The sequence below is a fragment of the Dipodomys ordii genome, unplaced genomic scaffold (assembly GCF_000151885.1).
Source record: "Dipodomys ordii isolate 6190 unplaced genomic scaffold, Dord_2.0 Scaffold92, whole genome shotgun sequence".
NCBI lineage: Eukaryota > Metazoa > Chordata > Mammalia > Rodentia > Heteromyidae > Dipodomys > Dipodomys ordii.
The window spans coordinates 4,330,286-4,349,841 of NW_012267308.1; the positions used below are offsets into that span (position 1 = coordinate 4,330,286).

Sequence of the window (19,556 nt, forward strand, 5' to 3'; positions counted from 1 at the left end):
CAATGTGTCCTGTCTTTCATTTTGACATCTTTAGGTCTACATTAATGTGTGTGTGTGTCTGTGTGTGTCTCGGTCGTGGGGCTTGAACTCTGGGCTTGGGCACTGTCCCTATGCTCTTCAGCTCAAGGCGAGCACTCTACCACTTGAGCCATAACCCACTTCTGGTTTTCTGAATGGTTTATTGGAGATAAGTGTCTCATGGAGTTTCCTGCACTGGCTGGCTTTGAATGGCAATCCTCAGATTTCAGCCTCCTGAGTAACTAGGATTACAAGTATAAGCTACATTAATCTTTAACATTGAGGTGACAGGGATTATTATAATCTCTGTGTGTGTGGATGAGGCTTCTGAAACATTGTGGCCAACCATGCAGTTATCTGTGAGGAACTAAGTGATGAGAAAAATTTCAAATGTTAGTGTCTGTAGTATGGTAAATTCCATGGTATGGTGTTGTTTGTGTGGTGATCAGGCTTACCTTCTGAGCCTGGGCGCCATTCCTAGCTTTTGTCCTCACTCAATCTAGTGCTCCACCTTTTGTTGTTGTTATGAGGCTTGATCTCTGGGCCTTGGCACTGTCCCTTAGCTCTTCAGCTTAGCCAAGTGCCCTGCCAATTGAGCCACAACACCAATTTCAGTTTTTTTGTTTTTGTTTTTGTTGATCATGGGGCTTGAACTCTTGGGCCTGGGTGCTGTCTGTCACCTCTAGGCTAGTGCTGTACCATTTGAGCCACAGTGCCACTTCCGGTTATCTGGTGGTTATTCAAGATGAGTCTCATGGACTTTTTCTGCCCGGGCTGGTTTTGAATTTCAGTCCTCACATCTCAGCCTCCTGAATAGCTAGGATTACAGGTGTGAGCCACCAGTGCCTAGCTCCATCATTCCTTTTTTTTTTTTTTTTTGTCGGTCATGGGGCTTGAACTCTGGGCTTGGGCGCTATCCCTGTGTTCTTCAGCTCAAAGCAAGCACTCTACCACTTGAGCCACAGTGCCACTTCCAGTTTTCTGGTGGTTTTTTTGGAGATAAGAGTATCAAGAACTTTCACAATAAAAAATAAAAATTAAAAAAAAAAGAGTCTCAAGGACTTTCGTTGCCCGGGCTGGCTTTGAACTGCGATCCTCAGATCTCAGCCTCCTCAGTAGCTAGGATTATAGGTGTGAGCCATGGGCGCCTCACTCTATCATTCTTTATAGGTCATGGTGAAGTGTAAATGGAGTCAGGCTTCTCTCACTATAATCTTTTTTGTTGATGTTTTTGGTTGTGGGACTTGAACTTATGGCCTGGGCACTGTTCCTGAGCTTCTTTGTGCTCAAGGCTAGCGCTCTTACCCTTGAGCCACAGTGCCACTTCTGTTGTTTTTGTTGTTGTTGTTTTGGTCAGTTGTGGGTTTGAAATTGGCCTGGATGCTGTCCCTCAGCTCTTCAGCTCAAGGCTAGTGCTCTACCACTTGAGCCACAGTGCTACTTCTATTTTCTGATCGTTAATTGGAGATGAGCCTTCTGGTTTTCTGGTTGTTAATTGGAGATGAGTCTCACAGACTTTCCTGCCCAGGCTGGCTTCAAACCACAATCCTCAGATCTTAGCCTCCTGAGTAGCTAGGATTACAGGCGTGAGCTGCTGGCACCCAGCCAGTTCTCACTTTTTTACTCAGGTCTGGTGAGCTACTATTTGAGCCACAACTTGACTTGCAGATTTTGATGGTTACTTGGAGATTAACTCATACACTTCTTCCTAGGCTGATTTAGAACTAGGAGCCTCTTGGTCTCATTTTTTTTTTATGACCATCTGCTTGGAATTTCCAGACAATGTGGAAATAAGTACCTTATTAAATACTGTTTCATTATTTTCCCTGTCTTCCTTGTCTTTCTCTTTCTTCTGTTTGTTCAGTAGTTGCCTAGTTTGTGTTTTCTCTCAGTAATGTGTTACAAGATTACATTTAGAAGCAGTTAGAGCTACATATACCTGGATTTTTTTTCTCCAGTCCTGGGGTTTGAAATCAGGGCCTGGGCACTGTCCCTAAACCTCTCTATGCTCAAGGCTAGTGCTCTACCACTTGAGCCACAGCACCACTTTTGGCTTCCTCAGTTTATATGGAGGAATCAAACCCAGGGCTTCATACATGTAAACAAGCACTTTACAACTAAGCCACCTTCCAGTCCCATACCTGGAAATTTTATTTGTCTTTGAGCTTTCTTGTATAGTAAGAAAGTAGACTTGAATAGTCTTTCGGGTTCTGAGTCTTATACTTGCTAGGCAGTGCTCTACCGTATTTATTAGGACTTTTTTCAATGATTTTTTTAACTGTCTTTTAGAAACAGCTTGAGAAGATTATAAATTCATACCAGAGAAATAAGAGAACCAAAGAGCATCTGCTTTGAGTGGCTGTCCAAAAGCTTTCTGCCTTACCACATATAGTAACTACTGGTAAAACCTGGAAGAAAGTCCCTGTGCATGCCAAGAATGTTACAAAGTCTTCCACCTGAAGCAGATCTTCAGTATGATGAAATATATATAGGAGAGAAACCTCATGATTATAATAAATGCAGAAAAACCTCCTGCTTGAGGCAAAACATTCTAGAGCCTAAGACAATGCATCTGAAGGTCAGGTGCTGGTGGCTCATGCCTAATATCTAGCTACTCAGGAGGCTGGGATCTGAGGATCACAGTTTAAAGTGAGCCATGGCTGGAAAGTCCATGAAACTCAAATCTCCATGAGCCAGCAACAAAAACTGGAAGTGATGCTGTGGCTCAAGTGATAGAGTGCTATTATCAAGCAAAAAAAACAAAAACAAAAATAACCCTTGGGCTGGGTAGCTCAGTGGTAAAGTGCTTGCCTAGTATGCATGAGGCCCTGGGTTTGATTCCTCAGTGCCATGTAAGCAGAAAAAGCCAGAAGTAGTGCTGTGGCTCAAGTGGTAGAGTGCTAGCCTTGAGCTGAAGAGCTGAGGGACAGTGCCCAGGCCCAGAGTTCAGGCCCCACGACCGACCCAAAAAAAAAACAAAAAAACACAACAACATGCATCCAGGAGAGAAATCACATGAATGTATTGAATGTGGCAAAGTGTTCTCTGGAGTTTCATCTCTTAATCTCCATTTGAAAAGTCATACAGGGAAGAAGACATATAAATGTACGATGTGTGAGAAAGCTTTTAGCCAGAAGAGAAACTTTCTTTCTCATCAGAAACATCATATGGGAGAAAAGCCCTACGACTATGTTAAAGCTAATCAAACACCAGCCTTCATGAGACAACAAATAAATCACTCAGGAGGCAAATCGCATACATGTAAGGCCTGTGGCAAAGCTTTCAGTGGCAAATCTTATCTCCATGAGCATGAAAAAATACATACTGGAGAGAAACCTTTCCAATGTCATCAGTGTGGCAAAGCCTTCAGTCAGAAGCAGTATCTCATTAAACATCAGAACATCCACAGTGGAAAGAAACCCTTTCAATGTAATGAGTGTGGCAAAGCCTTTAGCCAGAAAGAAAACCTCCTCATCCATCAGAGAATTCACACAGGAGAGAAGCCTTATGAGTGTAAAGGGTGTGGGAAAGCTTTCATTCAGAAGTCGAGCCTTATCAGACACCAGAGAAGTCACACTGGAGAGAAACCCTACACATGTAAGGAGTGTGGCAAAGCCTTCAGTGGCAAATCAAATCTCACTGAACACGAGAAAATTCATATCGGAGAGAAGCCTTATAAATGTAATGAATGCGGAACAATCTTCAGGCAGAAGCAGTACCTCATTAAACATCACAATATCCATACAGGAGAGAAGCCCTATGAATGCAATAAATGTGGAAAAGCCTTTTCTCGAATCACATCACTCATTGTGCATGTGAGGATTCACACAGGGGACAAACCTTATGAGTGTAAAATATGTGGTAAAGCCTTCTGTCAAAGCTCTTCACTCACTGTGCATATGAGAAGCCATACTGGTGAGAAACCCTATGGATGCAATGAATGTGGGAAAGCCTTCTCCCAGTTCTCAACACTTGCTCTGCATATGAGAATCCATACTGGTGAAAAGCCTTATCAGTGTAGTGAGTGTGGCAAAGCTTTCAGCCAGAAGTCACACCACATCAGACACCAGCGAATTCACACTCACTAAAGCTCTGGGAACATTTTGTATTTGGGGAAAACGTGCAGTGGAATTTACACTTGATGATGTATCAGGAAATGTTTTCACATGAAAGTGACATTCACCTGGTGAAAACTGAAAGACTTAAGATGTTTAAGGGTATAATGAAAGCCTATAACATGCCCTTCAGGACTCCCACAACAAATATTACTTCAGGAGTATTTTCGTTCAAGATTAAGATCTAGCCAGGTCCTTATGCCTGTAATCCTAGCTACTCAAGAGGCTGAGGTCTGAGGATTGTCATTTGAAGCCAGCCCAGGCAGGAAAGTCCATGAGACTCTTCACTCCAATTAACTATTAAGAAAAAGCCAGAACTGGCACTGTGGCTCAAGTAGTAAAGCATTAGCCTTGAGCAAAAGAAGCTCAAGCCCCAGAACCTACACGTGCACTCACAAACAGCTCTAGAATCTATTCATGGACATAGCATGCCCCTGGATGGCCTACCAAACATGTTAAGACATGGTATGAGAGATAGGATTTGAAATTAAAGAGACATTATTTTTGTTACATGCCTTACCATATATGTAACTTTTAAACCTATAGTCATCAGAATTCCTTGTCACTGGGGTTGTAGAAAGTTGAGACTGAGGCAGAATATTAAAGGTATCTATATGTGCACCAATTGAAAAGGAGCTGATAATGAGTAGTGGTAATATCTTCCAGATTCTTGGGGAAATTGTGGATGACTTATAAAATGGTCTCAGGGTTGTTGGCTCTTCTTATGGACACATATGCCTGTGTCATTATATTGGCTAAAGCATTTATCAAAATTTCTAAGGTATTAAAGGCTACAATGGAAAAATAAAAATAGAAATTTTATAAAGATTAGTCATAAAACCTTGGGGTTAGAATTTACTTTTTTTGTGTGTGTGTGTGTCCGGTCGTGGGGCCTGAACTCTGGGCCTGGGCGCTGTCCCTCAGCTCTTCAGCTCAAGGCGAGCGCTCTACCACTTGAGCCACAGTGCCACTTCCGGCTTTTTTTTTCTGCTTATGTGGTGCTGAGGAATCGAACTCAGGGCCTCAAGCATGCAAGGCAAGCACTCTACTACTGAGCCACCTTCCTAGCCCCGGGGTTAGAATTTCTAAACTAAATATCAGAATACTTAGCTATTAATTTTGAGTACATATACATAAGTCCAAGAAGTTGACACCCACCCAAGGAATCCTGTACTAATCAGCCTGTTCATAGCATGAATTATAGTAGCCAAAATTGAACACAAATGTTTGTTGGTTGTGAAGCAGATGGATAAAATGTGCTATAGACAACAATATTCTCTAGCAGTTAAAATACAATAAATTAAACGGTGCTGGTGGCTCAACCCTGTGATCCTAGCTACTCAAGAGGCTGAGATCTGATGATTGTGGTTTAAAACCAGCCTAGGCAGAGAAAACTGTGAGACTTGCCTCCAATTACCTACCATAAAACTGGAAATTGCCAAATGGCTCAAAGTGGTAGAGTACTAGCCTTGAGGAAAAGAGCTCAGGGCCCTGAGTTCAAGTCCCACAACTGTCAAAAATAAACACAAACTGGGTACTGGTGGCTCAAGACTGTAATCCTAGCTACTCAGGAGACTAAGATCTGAGGATCACAGTTCAAAGTCAGTCCTGGCAGGAAAGTCCATGAGGCTCTCATATCCAATAAACCACCAGAAAACCGGAAGTGGCACTGTGCCTGAAGTGGTAGAGCACTTGACGAGCTGAAGAGCTGAGGGACAGTGCCCAGTACCAGAGTTCAAGACCCACAACCAACAAAAAAAATAAATACAATAAAATACAACAAATTAAATCTGTGATAAATCATGTACAGTGGAGAAATTAAATACTAAATTTATTGTAAATGATGCCTCTGTTTAGTTAAATAAAATCAACACTAACCCTAGTACTAACTCTTGGTTATGGAAAACGAAAACAAAACAAGCTGGGTGCCAGTGGCTCACATCTGTAATCCTAGCTATTCAAGAGCCTGAGATCTGAGGTTCACGCTTCATAACCAGCTTGGCAAAAAAAAAAAAAAAATCCTCATGAGAGTCTTGTCTCCAATTAACCACTCAAAAACCAGAAGTAGTGGTGTGGCTCTAAGTAGAGCACTAATCTTGAGCAAAATTGCTCAGGGACAGTGCTCAGGCTGAGTTCAAGCCCCACAATTGTTCCCTCCCCCCCCCAAAAAAAAAGCATAAATCAAATAGATGCTCAATGTCCAAAAGTGGTTGCCTTTTAAAAGGGGGATGAAGGGGCTGGGAAGGTGGCTTAGTGGTAGAGTGCTTGCCTTGCATGCATGAGGCCCTGGGTTTGATTCCTCAGCACCACATAAACAGAAAAAGGTGGAAGTGGCACTGTGGCTCAAGTGGTAGAGCGCTAGCCTTGAGCTGAAGAGCTGAGGGACAGCACCCAGACCCCCCTTCCCCCCAAAAAAATGGGGAATGAAGAAGAATTGAAGACAACGAGGTAAGGGATACTTCACCTTTACCTTTTTCTCATTGGAAAGATTCCATGACTGGGGATGATGGCACACTTGTAAACCCAGCATTCTGGAGACTGAGAAAGAATAGTTGTGCAATTTGAGGCCAATCTTGTTTACATTATCTAATGTCTGAGATCCTACCTCAAAAACAAAAAGATTTCATATCCATATGGTAAAACATTAATCTGACCTGTGGCAACACATTTTGGTTTTAACACATATTGGTTATGTTACTTCTTAAAACAATGGTGGCTGGAAATGGCACTGTGGCTCAAGTGGTAGAGCGCTAGCCTTGAACTGAAGAGCTGAGGGACAGCACCCAGGGCCTTAGTTCAAGCCCCAAACCCGACAAAAAAAAAAAAGAAGACATTTGTTAAAACAATGGTGTCTTACACCTGTAACCCTATCTATTTAGATGGCTGAAATTGGATGGAGGATCATGGTTTGAAGCCAGTTTGGGCAATAAAGTCCTTAAGACTTATTAACCAGCAAAAACACAGAAGTGAGAATGTGGCTCAAGTGGTAGAGTGCCATCCTTGAGTGGAAAGGCTAAGAGATAGTGCTCAGACCCTGAGTTCAAGCCCCAATACTTGGACACACACACACACACACACACACACACACGACAGTTGGCCTGTCTTAGCCTCCATTTTTCTTAGCTATCCTATATATCAGTGAATAGTAACTTATAAGACAAAAGATTTACAACCTTTTCAGAAATGTTTCATGACACATAGTATAAAATTGTCTCCATAGTTTTCTGCTCGTTTCCTATGTGGTAACGTATGTATCTTTTTAGGATGGAGAGAAATCCAAACTGGTTGAGAAAATGTTTTCCCCATTTGCTAAATTTGAGACAATGGGATTTAAATTATGGGAGCATTAGTGAAAAGGGATGACTTGGCATTGTAAGAATAGAGAGTAGAGTGATATGTCACCACTTTCTGCTCTATTTCAGCCACCACTCCAGTTATCAGCATATTTTCATATATTTGGGAGTGTCATGTTCTGTAAATTATTCCTCTTCGTCCTTTTCCTGAGACAAATTTCACCACGCCTTCTGTCACAGAACACCAAGCCAGATTCACCTCGGGCACCGTAACAGCGCTCCTGCTGGTCCCGATAGCTTTCAAGGAAGTCTGTGGTGTGTGCCCAATGAAGGCTTCTTCATGACAACCTAAAACAGGTGGCCAGATTGAAGGAATCTACCGTTCCTCGGTCTGAACTACATTTCCCAGAAGACTCAGCGGGTCGGATTCTCTTCGCGCGAGACTTTTTCTCGGCAGCTGTGTCACTTGTACGGGTAGTACAGAGGATCCGAAACGTTACAGACTGGGAAGGGCTGTCTGTTGAAACTATGGCTGGAGGCTGGTTGAGGATTCCGAGAACCATTCGGGGTGGAGTTTGCTGAAAGGCTAAACCTCCGAGGGGCGTTGCTGCGAGGGGCGTTTTTCCTTTCGGCGGAACCGTAGCTAACGGCTGGTAGCAACTCTGAAGCTCGGGAGGCCATCTTGTTCGCTTCTGTTCCGCCTCCGACTACGCTTCCCAGGAGACCCTTCGGCATCTCGCGGTAATTGAGTCGAGGTCACGCGCTGGCGGGACCGTTATGCTTTCCCCTGTGATTGCTGCGGTGCTGAGGGGGGTTGTGCTGTTTGGGTGGGGAGCGCGTGGGGCCCGAGGTGAGGAACTGCCCCGGGAGGGCGGAGCCCAGTCCGGAGCCTGAGATTTGTGCAGGCCTGAGTGGAGATTGCAATTGTGTTACTGTGTCTGCCTGATGGGTTGTTGCAGCCGTCCGTTTAAGTGACTGATGACTATTTCTTTCGAATGGGAACATCCTGTGCAGACCCTGTGCTGTGCTATGCGTGTGTGTGTGTGTGAGAGAGAGAGAGAGAGAGAGGTGGGGGGAAGGGAGAAGGAGGAGGGAGATCGAAAGATTTGCACCCTCTGCGGCATTGTGCGAGGGTGCGGGACAGTTGTGACTCGGGTGTCCTCGAGTTTGCCCGGTGGTGGCGAGTGAGTGTATACCCATGGGACTCCGTGCAGCATGTGGGAATACCCGTGAATACTGCTTTACGGTGTGATTGATTGGTTCATGCGATTGGTGTAGGTGTGTGGTGCCTGGAACGGTGCATCTGTGATTGTGAGGCAGTTACAAGCTCACCCGTCCGTTTTGTGTCCCTGCGTGTGTGACCCTGTACCTCCAGATAGGTGACACATGGTGTGGGTGTGGGTATTCTATAGCCAAATACTGTATCATTGTGTGTCTGTGATTACATCTTCGTGACGTTGTATTACTACATTATTGCACTATAGTTTTTCCCCAGTTTAGAACTTCACGTGAACACTGACATGCAGTTGTCTTTAATAATATTTGGAAAACAATATTGGTGAAAGCCATATTAGAGCTCATTTGCTTCATGGAATTTCTTTGATATGTTGTAGTCCAGGCTTTGAAGCATATCTGACAAGAGTCCATGAGATTCTTGTCTCCAATAAACTACTCAGAAAAAATCCAGAAGTTGGGCTGGGATTGTGACTTAGGTAGAGTGCATGCCTACCATGCATGAAGCCTTGCGTTCCATTCCTCAGTACCACATAAACAGAAAAAGCGGGAAGTGGCACTGTGGCTCAAGTGTTAAAGTGCTAGACTTGAGCAAGCCCTAAAGTTGGGACATGCCCAGGCCCTGAGTTCAAGCCCCAGAGCCAGAAAAACAAAACCAAAAAACAGTTACAAGGACAACTTTTAGATATATCATGTATAATAAAGTGCACAAAGCTTTTAAGTATATTAAGTATGCAGATATATAAAATACCTTACGTCACTGCCAAGAAATTAGCCATAGTTAGGCAAGGTGGTACATACCTGTAATTCCTGCATTCTGGAAGTTGAGGCAGGAAGATTACAAGTTTAAGGCCATTTTGGACTACATAGATAGTAGATGTTTCTCTTATGACCTTTCTAGTATAGGAGAATACCATCCCCTTGCCGGGCACCACTGGCTCAGGCCTGTAATCCTAGCTACTCAGGAGGCTGAAATCTGAGGATCATGGTTCAAAGCCAGCCCTGGCAGGAAAGTCCGTGAGACTCATCTCCAAGTGGTGCTGTGGCTCAAGCTGTAGAGCGCTCACCTTGAGCTGAAGAGCACAGGGACAGCGCCCAAGCCCAGAGTTCAAGCCCCACAACCTACCCCCCCAAAAAAAGATTACCATCCCCCCAAAACATATATGTATATTGTCGCAGATATAATGTTACTATATATCATATATAAAATGTGATATTTTACATATATGTTATGGTACTGGAGCTTGAACTTTCAGCCTTGTGCTCTCACTCAGCTTTTAGGTTCAAGGATGGTCCTCTGCTACTAGAGCCATGCGTCCTTCCAGATTTTTCCTAGTTAGTTGGAGATAAGAGTTTCTCAAATTTGTTTGCTCATACTGGCTTTGAGCCTTGGTTCTCAACTTCCTGAGTAGCTAGGTCAGGCCTTGAAACATGACTGGAAACCCAAGCCTATTGCAAACTGAATTGACCAAAGTATATCAAAACTTGAAATGTATAGTCTTTGAGCAACTATATGTTTCAGAATTAAACATTCAGAATTGTTGAATACCACAAAAATTATGGTACATGCTTAAGGCTACTTATTATTAGCATTATTTGTTATAGTGAACAACTGGAAACATCCAAATGATCTTTGGCTACAGACTGATTTAAATAAGTTAAGCAGATCCATGTAATGAAATGAGGTTGGTTGGAGGTATAGCTCAGTTGGTCCAGTACCAGCTAATGAGCAAAGCGTCAGGTGTCAAGTTCAAGTCCCAATCTGGCAACAACAACAAAAGAAATATGAGGCATTTATTTATTTTTATCTTTACAAAACTGATATACAAAAGATTACAATTACATAAGTCAGATAAAGAGTACATTTCTTTTTGACAGTATTAACTTTCCCCCTCCCAGTTTTTCCAATGTGAGGCATTTTAAATATATATAATAGTATTTAGTACTTATCAATTACTCCAAGATTTATCAAATAAAATGGCAGTCTCTGGCAGTATGTATTATGTGCCATAGAGTTATATATTTGTATATGAATAAATCTGTGTGTATATAAACATATTCTCCTAATCATGTTCGTGCTGCTCAAATGAATCCTGTTCTAAAGACTCTTCAGAGTTAGGGATAAGAAATTTGCCTGTTGTTACAGATAACTGTCAGGTGGGTTGGTGTGTGTGTTGGAGTAAAATGACCATTCTGGATGAAAGTCTATTAAGAGCTCCTTTATCTTCCTTTACCTCTCACAGCTCTGCCCTTTTCCTAAGGAGTGTTCAGGAACAAACATAAAAGCCAAAGCCATGGCGCAGGTAAGATGCTGTTGTTTTAAACTCAAAAAGAGGGCTGGGAATGTGGCTTAGTGGTAGAGTGCTTGCCTACCATGCATGAAGCCCTGGGTTCAATTCCTCAGTACCACATACACAAAAAAAGCCAGAAGTAGCACTGTGGCTCAAGCGGTAGAGTGCTAGCTTTGAGCAAAAGAAGCTCAGGGACAGTACCAAGGCCCTGAGTTCAAGCCCCAGGACTGGCAAAAAAACAAAACAAAATAAACTCAAAAAGAATATTTCTCCCACTCTGGACACTAAGGTTTGACCTGAGGGACTTACATACTTGCTTAGCAGGCATTATATCCCTGACCATGCACGTGCCCCTCCACTTGGGCTCCCAGCCCCAAAAGAGTCATTTTTACCTCTAGGCCCACTTAAACATTTACTTTCCTCATAATAATTCTTTTTTTTGGTGGGAGGGGTTCAGTCGTGGGGCTTGAACTCTAGGTCTGAGCTCTCAAGGCTAATGCTCTACCACTTGAGCCACAGTGCCATGTCCGGCTCTTTCTATTTATGTGGTACTGAGGAATCGAACCCAGGGTCTCATGCATGCAAGGCAAGCACTCTACTGCTGAGCCACATTCCCAGCCTCTCATGATTCTTTTTGTATTTGTTAAAAACAAAAACAAAAACCCAGTGGCTCATGCCTGTAATCCTAGCTGCTCAAGAGGCTGAGATCTGAGGATCACTGTTCAAAGCCAGCCTGGGCAGGAAAGTCCATGAGACTCTTATCTCCAATTGGCCACCAGAAAACCAGAAGTGGTGCTGTGGCTCAAGTGGTAGAGCGCTAGCCTTGACTTGAAGAGTTGAGGAACAGCACCCAGGCCCAGAGTTCAAGCCCCATGACTGACAAAAAAAAATAAAAATAATAAAAGAGGAAAAACAAAACAACAGAAAAAGCCTTTCCAGCAGTTTAGTTATAAGCAGTGTCAAAGTACTTACCCATACTGTAAAGGTAAGGTTCTTTTCTATTGGTGGATATATTGATTGATTGATTTTGCTGATACTGGGGCTTGAATTCAGAGTCTGTGCACTGTACCTTAGTTTTGTGTGTGTGTCCTTAAGGCTGATGCACTATCCCTTGAGCCAGAGCTCCACTTCTGGCTTTTCGGTAATTAATTGGAAATAAGATTATGGATTTTTTTCTTTTTATGCCAATCCTGGGGCTTGAGCTTGGGGCTTTGGCACTCACTACCCCTGAGCTCCTATTTGCTCAAGGGTATCACTCTACCACTTGAGCCACAATGCCACTTCTGGCTTTTTCTGCTTAGGTGGTACTGAGGAATCGAACCCAGGGCTTCCTGCATGCTAGGCAAGCACTCTTCCAATAAGCCACATTCCCAGCCCCTCTCATGGATTTTTTTGTCCATGCTGGCTTCAAACTGCAATCTTCTTCATTTCACCCTCCTGATGGGATAGGACTGGAGGCATGAGCCACCTCGTGCATCCATCTATCTTCCTGGCATTTCATTTCCTCTAAATCATGTTCTGTCTTTCCTATTTAGAGCCACTTCATTAATCAAGTCATACATGGTTGTTGTTCCAGGAGGCAGTCGTGTTCAGTGATGTATCCATAGACTTTTCTCAGGAGGAATGGGAATGCCTGACTGATGGTCAAAGAGATTTATACAGAGACGTGATGCTTGAGACCTACAGCATCCTGGTTTCCATGGGTAAGAATGTCTGTCCATACCCTTCACCTTCTTATTTCAGGAGGTCTTCAAATGCAAAATGCTCACTACCAGTTGAAAAACCAGTTGGAAGCCAGGTGCAAGTGCTCATGCTAATAATCCTAGCTACTCAGGAGGCTGAGATATATTGCAGTTCAAAGCCAGCCTGATTAGGAATGCCCATGAGATTATTATCTCCAAAAGCTGGAAGTAGAGCTGTGGCTCAAGTAGTAGAATGCCAGTCTTGAGTGAAAAAGCTCAGGGCTAGTGCCCAAACCCTGAGTTCAAGCTTCAGTACCAGCACACAGACACAAAAAGAAAAAAAAATTGGAGTTCTACATCCTGTTCCCATCGGAGAGTTCTAAACATTTTAGAGTTAGCAATAAAGGCACTCCACTGAGTTATGAAGACATTTGGAATCTAGTGTGTTACATACTTCTGTTGTACTTTTCTTTGCCTCTTTTTGTGATTTTTTTTTTTTTTTTTGGTGGTGGGCTTTTTTTTTCGGTTGCTTGTGGGGCTTGAAATCAGGGCCTGGGTGCCATCTCTGAGCTTTTCTGCTCAGGGCTAGCATTCTACAACTTTGAGCCATACCTCCATTTCTGGTTTTCTGGTGGTTAGTTGCAGATGAGAGTCTCATGGACTTTCCTGCTCCAGCTGGCGTTAAACCAGGAACCTCAGATCTGAGCCTCCTTAAGTAGCTAGGATTATGGGGATGAACCACCAGGGCCCAGAGTTAAGTCTTTCTTTACAAGGGAGGAAATGGACTTGAATTCTGAAGTATTGTCATTATACATTCCTCTCTACTTTTTTTGTGTGTTGTCAGACCTGGGGTTTAAACTCAGAACCTGGATGCTGTCCCTGAGCTTTTCTGCTCAAGGCTAGTGTTACCCCACTTTGAGTCACAGCACCATTTCTGGCTTTTTGGTAGTTACTAGAGATAAGTGTCCCACAGATTTTCCTGCCATGGCTGGCCTCGAACTATAATCCTCACATCTGAGCCTGCTGAGTAGCTGGGATTACAAGTGTGAGCCATTTGCTCTTGATTCATGACTTCTTTGGTTGGCAGGACATTCCATTTCGAAACCTCATGTGATTTTATACTTGGAACAAGGGAAGGAGCCTTGGTTGGGTGATGGAGAGCTGACAAGAGGCCAGTGGTCAGGTAAGTGACGTTTGACAGGGTCCAGTCCAAAATGTTAGTTGAGAAACAATTTCCTTGTGATGCTATCCAGGAAACTTCCCTTAAAATCTTCAGGTCTGTTGTCAAATATAGGAACTTCCTCAACGGAGGTCTCAAATGATCTTACCTTTTGCTGTTATCCATCACCCCTTGCGAGCTTTTTTCCTGTTCTGTTTCTCTCCTCTTTTTTTTTTTTTTTTGTCGGTCGTGGGGCTTGAACTCTGGGCCTGGGCGCTGTCCCTCAGCTCTTCAGCTCAAAGCGAGCGCTCTACCACTTGAGCTACAGCGCCACTTCCGGTTTTCTGGTGGTTTATTGGAGATAGGAGTCTCACGGTCTCTCCTGCCCGGGCTGGCTTTGAACCGCGATCCTCAGATCTCAGCCTCCTGAGTAGCTAGGATTACAGGCGTGAGCCACCAGCGCCCGGCTCTCTCCTCTTTCTAAGCTGGCTCCTCCTCTATCCTGTCTAAGCTTTGCCTCCCTTCCCTTAGTTTGGATCCAGCTTTGGATCCTTTACAGCTTCTCATCCCCTTTTGTAGTTAATCTTTTTTATTTATTTTGTGACAGTACTGAGGCTTGGACTTAGGTCCTCTTGCTCTTGCTTGGCTTTTTTCTTTTTTTTTTTTTTGTCGGTCATGGGGCTTGAACTCGGCCTGGGCGCTGTCCCTCAGCTCTTCAGCTCAAGGCGAGAGCTCTACCACTTGAGCTACAGCGCCACTTCCGGTTTTCTGGTGGTTTATTGGATATAGGAGGCTCACGGTCTCTCCTGATCTCAGCCTCCTGAGTAGCTAGGACTGAGTAGCTAGGATTACAGGCGTGAGCCTGGCTTGCTTGGCTTTTTTCATTCAAGGCTAGTGCTCTCCCACTTGAGCCATGGCTTTACTTCCAGGTTTTTTTTTTAATGGTAATTGGAGATGTCTGAGATTTTTTTGTCTAGGCTGGATTCTAACCTTGATCCTCAGATCTCAGGCTCTTATTTATTTTTGTTGGTCCCAGGGCTTGAGCTCTGGGCCTGGGAGCTGTCTCTGAGCTCTTTAACTCAAGGCAAGGACTCTACCACTGGAGTCACAGCTTTACTTCCAGGTGTTTTATGGTAATTGAAGATAAGAGTCTCTCAAAACCTTTTTGTCTTTTTTTTGTTTTTGTTTTTGTTTTTGTTGGTCACGGGGCTTGATTATGGGCCTGGGCACTATCCCTCAGCTATTCAGCTCAAAATGATCACTCTACCACTTGAACCACAGCACCACTTCCAGTTTTCAGGTGATTAATTGGAGATAAGAGTTTCAAGGACTTTCCTGCCCTGGCTGACTTTGAACCTTGATCTCAGATCTCAGCCACCTTACTAGCTAGTATTACAGGCATGAGCCACCGGTGCTCAGCCTCAAAGACTTTTTGTCTAGGCTGGATTCTAAAACCTTGGTCCTCAGCCTAACCTTGCTTCTTAGATCTCAGACTCTCAAGTGGTTAAGATTGCAGTTGTAAGCCACCAGTGCTTGGCTAGTTGCTTTGATTGCTGCCACGTATGGCAGTTTAACTGAAAATGTGATTTAAGGTGTTGATTTTTATTTTGCCCTCTACTTTGACAATAAAGATTTAATACCTTGTAGCTATCAGAGGAAAGTTGCACCGTGGGTTTTTATCTGATGACAGTACAATTTTAAGTATCTTGTTTATTTCAGATAGTTAATTCCACAATATTAGCTTAGTATGTATTGCATACTTGACAGCTTTTTTTGTTTTTTCCCCTTATAAGCTCTTTATCTACTTTTTAAAAATTCAAATTAATCAGCCTCTCCCCATTTTATTGATGTCAGTCCTGAGCCTTGAACTTAGGGCCTTCTCTTGCTAAGCCTTTTTTTCCTCAAGGCAGGAGATGTACAACTTGATCTACCACTGCAAATACAACTTTTTTGCTGGCTAATTGGACCTAAAATTCTCTTAGATTTGTTTGCCCAGGGCTGGCTTCAAACAGTTCATCTACACATCTCAGCTTCCTAAGTAGCTAAGACTATACATGTGAGCTCCCAGCACCTGGCTAATTTTCCCATTTCAATTAAAGTTGCACTCCTCCAAAATTACAAAACTCTAAGTGACTGCTTTCATTCTCTCTTTCAGTCTTGGAATCACCTGAGACCAAGAAATCATTTCTGCAGAAGGAAATTTGTGAAGTAGGCTTATCCCCATGGGAACTCATGGGAAGACTTGCAAAAGGTGACATTTCAGACTCAGGTTGCCAAGATGAATGGGAGTGTAATGGCCAGGTAGAGAAGCACCCTGGCTCCCAGATGAAGCATTTCAGTGAGCTGATAATCACTTCTGATGACATGCCCTCTTTCAGTCAGCATCCATCCTTCACACTCCAGCACATCATTAATAATAAAGAGAAATACTGTGCCACAAAAGAAAACAGGAAATCCTTTAGGCCTGGCTCACACCTGACTCCCCATGAGATAATTCATACCATAGAGAAGCCCTATGAATGCAAGGAATGTGGTAAGACCTTTAGGCACCCCTCAAGACTGGCTCATCATGAGAAAATTCACACTGGCAAGAAACCCTTTGAATGTAAAGAATGTGGGAAAACCTTTATTTGTGGCTCTGACCTCACTCGACATCATCGAATTCACACTGGTGAGAAACCCTACGAATGTAAGGAATGTGGGAAGGCTTTCAGTAGTGGTTCCAATTTTACTCGCCATCAGCGAATCCACACTGGTGAGAAGCCCTACGAATGTAAGGAATGTGGGAAGGCTTTCAGTAGTGGGTCAAATTTTACTCAGCATCAGAGAATTCACACTGGAGAGAAGCCCTATGAATGTAAGGAATGTGGGAATGCCTTTAGTCAGAGTTCTCAACTTATTAAACATCAGAGGATACACACAGGTGAGAAGCCCTACGAATGTAAGCAGTGTGAGAAGGCTTTTCGTTCTGGCTCTGATCTTACTCGACATCAGAGGATTCATACTGGAGAGAAACCCTATGAGTGTAAGATATGTGGGAAGGCTTATTCTCAGAGTTCACAGCTGATCAGCCATCATCGAGTCCACACTGGTGAGAAACTTTATGAATATAGAGAATGTGAGAAAAACTTTGATTATGGCTCACAACTTCTCCAGCATCAAAATTTGTACTGGTAATGGGCCAGTACATAAATTTATGTCACTGTAAGTAAAGTTTATCTTTCTATCATGGGAAGGTTCAGAACAATTCCATTTAAAGAGAATTTGTGTTTCTAACAACCCCTTTAGATAGAAGAATCTAGGGCTGGGAAGGTAGCTCAGCGGTAGAGTGCATGCCTTGCAAGCATGAGGCCCTGGGTTCAATTCCTCAGCACCACATAAACAGAAAAAGCCGGAAGTGGCACTGTGGCTCCAGTGGTACAGCGCTAGCCTTGAGCTGAAGAGCTGAGGGACAGCACCCAGACCCAGAGTTCAGGCCCCATGACCAGCAAAAAAAAAGAATCTAAAAACATTTTGTTGAGTACAGCTTATTCAGCTGAAGAAAACTGTTGTGAAAACACACATTGAATAGAATATATTTTATAACTTTTGTAATATAAATTTATACTTCTCTTGACTTTATTCAGTCTTACAAATATTTTTTAAGACACTTTTGACTCTTCCAATCTCTTCTTCACCTTTTCTAGTGATGCTGGGGTTTGAACAAAACAAGGCCAGTTCTGTGTTAGGCAGGCACTCTAACCACCACTCTATTACCAGCTCCTCCTAACCTTTTCAGAAACCAGGAGTCATGCAAAACTGAAAGCTTGTAGTTGCCATTTTTTCTGTGACTTTCTTGTAACTGTTGTATTACTATTTTAATCCATCTTGAATTCATGTGACTTGTAAAGTATATCTCTTTCTATCATGGTTTGTAATATATTTTTTTAAAAAATAACTGGGAGAAGTAACTTTTTTGGTTGTGCTTTTGGCTTGAACTCAGGGCCTGGACACTGTCTCTTAGCTTTTGTCTCTTTTTTTTTTTTCAGTCAGGGGGCTTGAACTAAGTGCCTGGTTGCTGTCCCTGAGCTCTTTCACTCAAGGCTAAAGCTCTACTACTTGAGCCACAGTGCCACTTCTGATTTTCTGGTGGTTAATTGGAGATGAGTATCACAGACTTTCCTGCCCAGGCTGGCTTTGAACCATGAGCCTCAGATCCAGTCTCCTGAGTAGCTAGGTGTGAGCCACCAATGCCTGGCTAGTTTTTCTCTTAAGGCTGGTGCCCTAGCGCTTCAGCCATACTTCTAGCTTTTAGCTGGTTAATTAGAGATGCGAGTCTTACTGACTTTCCTGCCTGGGCAGGCTTCAAATCTTCATCCTCAAATCTCAGGCCTCTGAGTAGTTAGAATTACAGATGTGAGCCTTTTTTTTTTTTTTTTTTGTCGGTCGTGGGGCTTGAACTCTGGGCCTGGGCACTGTCCCTCAACTCTTCAGCTCAAGGCTAGTGCTCTACCACTTGAGCCACAGCACCACTTCCGGCTTTTTTCTTTTTTCTTATATGGTGCTGAGGAATCGAACCCAGGGCCTCAGGCATGCAAGGCAAGCGCTCTACCACTGAGCCACCTTCCCAGCCCCAGATGTGAGCCTTTTTAATTTTTGAAGATGGCCTGTTTTTGCTCTATGCAAAATTCTGTGGTTTCTTTGTAAAAACATTCCTAAGCAACTCCCCACATAGTAAAGATGCTAGACTCTGTAATCATAATGCTGTATGTATAATGGCTACTGTAATATGGCTTTATTAACTCCCACTCAACCTATTGGCTACTGTAATACTGCTTTATTAACCCCCACTGGTAGGCATTAGAGTTTTTTCAGCTGTTTGGCACTATGCATGCTAAAATGTAGTTATGGATAAACTACAATGTCTTCCTGGACCTTCACCACAGGCAAATCTTTGTACTAGGTCTTTTTAAACTATAGAAATATGTCATGAGGGCTAGGAAGGTGGCTCAGTGGTAGAGTGCTTGCCTTGCATGCATAAGGCCCTGGGTTCAAGTCCTCAGCACCACATAAGCAGAAAAAGCCAGAACTGGCACTGTGGCTCAAGTGGTAGAGTGCTAGCCTTGAGCTGAAGAGCTGAAGGACAGCTCCCAGGCCCAGCGTTCAGCCCCTACAACCAAAAAAAAATATGTTAAGAATATATTTCTTTCCTTCAAGGAAACTAAACCTATATTTCCACTAGAAATAATGGTTTTTATATTAATTCCGTGTTTGCAGCAGATTCATTCAATATTTTAAGCTTTATGTGCCATTTTATCTGGGTAACCAATTCTGCCCTCCTAACTCAAACACCACCACAGAACACAATCAAGCTACGGGTTATGTTCTGAGAAATCCTTATTAATACAAATGAACTATAAATTTGAAAGTGGAAGCAGATTGTGAGTTCAAAGCCTTCCTGGGATACATGGTGAGGCCTTGTCTTATTTTAGCCATATTGCTTCTCTTTTTTCTATTTGGCAGTAATAGGATGAAAATTCAGAGCTGCCTGGTGCCAGTGGCTCATGCCTATAATCCCAGCTACTCAGGAGGCTAAGATCTGAGGACCGCAGTTCCAAGTCAGCCTGGGCAGGAAAATCTGTGAGACTCTTATCTCCAATGAACCACCAGAAAACTGGAAGTGGTGCTGTGGCTCAAGGTGATAGAGCGCTAGCCTTGAGCTGTAGAGCTCAGGGACAGTGCCCAAGCCCAGAGTTCAAGTTCCAGGACCGACCGAAAAAAAAAAA

General features: G+C 43.2%; 2 protein-coding genes across 4 annotated transcripts in view; one reads left to right on the plus strand and one right to left on the minus strand.

The window, feature by feature from the left end:
- LOC105993073 (zinc finger protein 567) overlaps nt 1-19,556 on the minus strand; it is a 130,312-nt gene that overhangs the window by 33,562 nt on the left and 77,194 nt on the right. The gene's annotated exons all lie outside the window — the stretch shown is intronic.
- The window catches only part of LOC105993126 (zinc finger protein 260-like), a 29,329-nt gene continuing 12,219 nt past the window's right edge, over nt 2,447-19,556 (plus strand). Inside the window, exons 1-6 of one of the 3 annotated variants that reach the window (XM_013026286.1) lie at nt 7,936-8,167; nt 10,903-10,962; nt 12,527-12,653; nt 13,720-13,815; nt 15,947-16,958; nt 17,580-17,599. In XM_013026286.1, the coding sequence (XP_012881740.1) occupies nt 10,954-10,962; nt 12,527-12,653; nt 13,720-13,815; nt 15,947-16,958; nt 17,580-17,599 (1,264 nt within the window). In that variant the 5' untranslated portion in view covers nt 7,936-8,167; nt 10,903-10,953. Of the gene's footprint in view, nt 2,585-3,011; nt 4,382-7,935; nt 8,168-10,902; nt 10,963-12,526; nt 12,654-13,719; nt 13,816-15,946; nt 17,084-17,579; nt 17,600-19,556 lie in introns of those variants that run through there. The other 2 variants (XM_013026288.1, XM_013026287.1) reach the window with 2 other exon arrangements.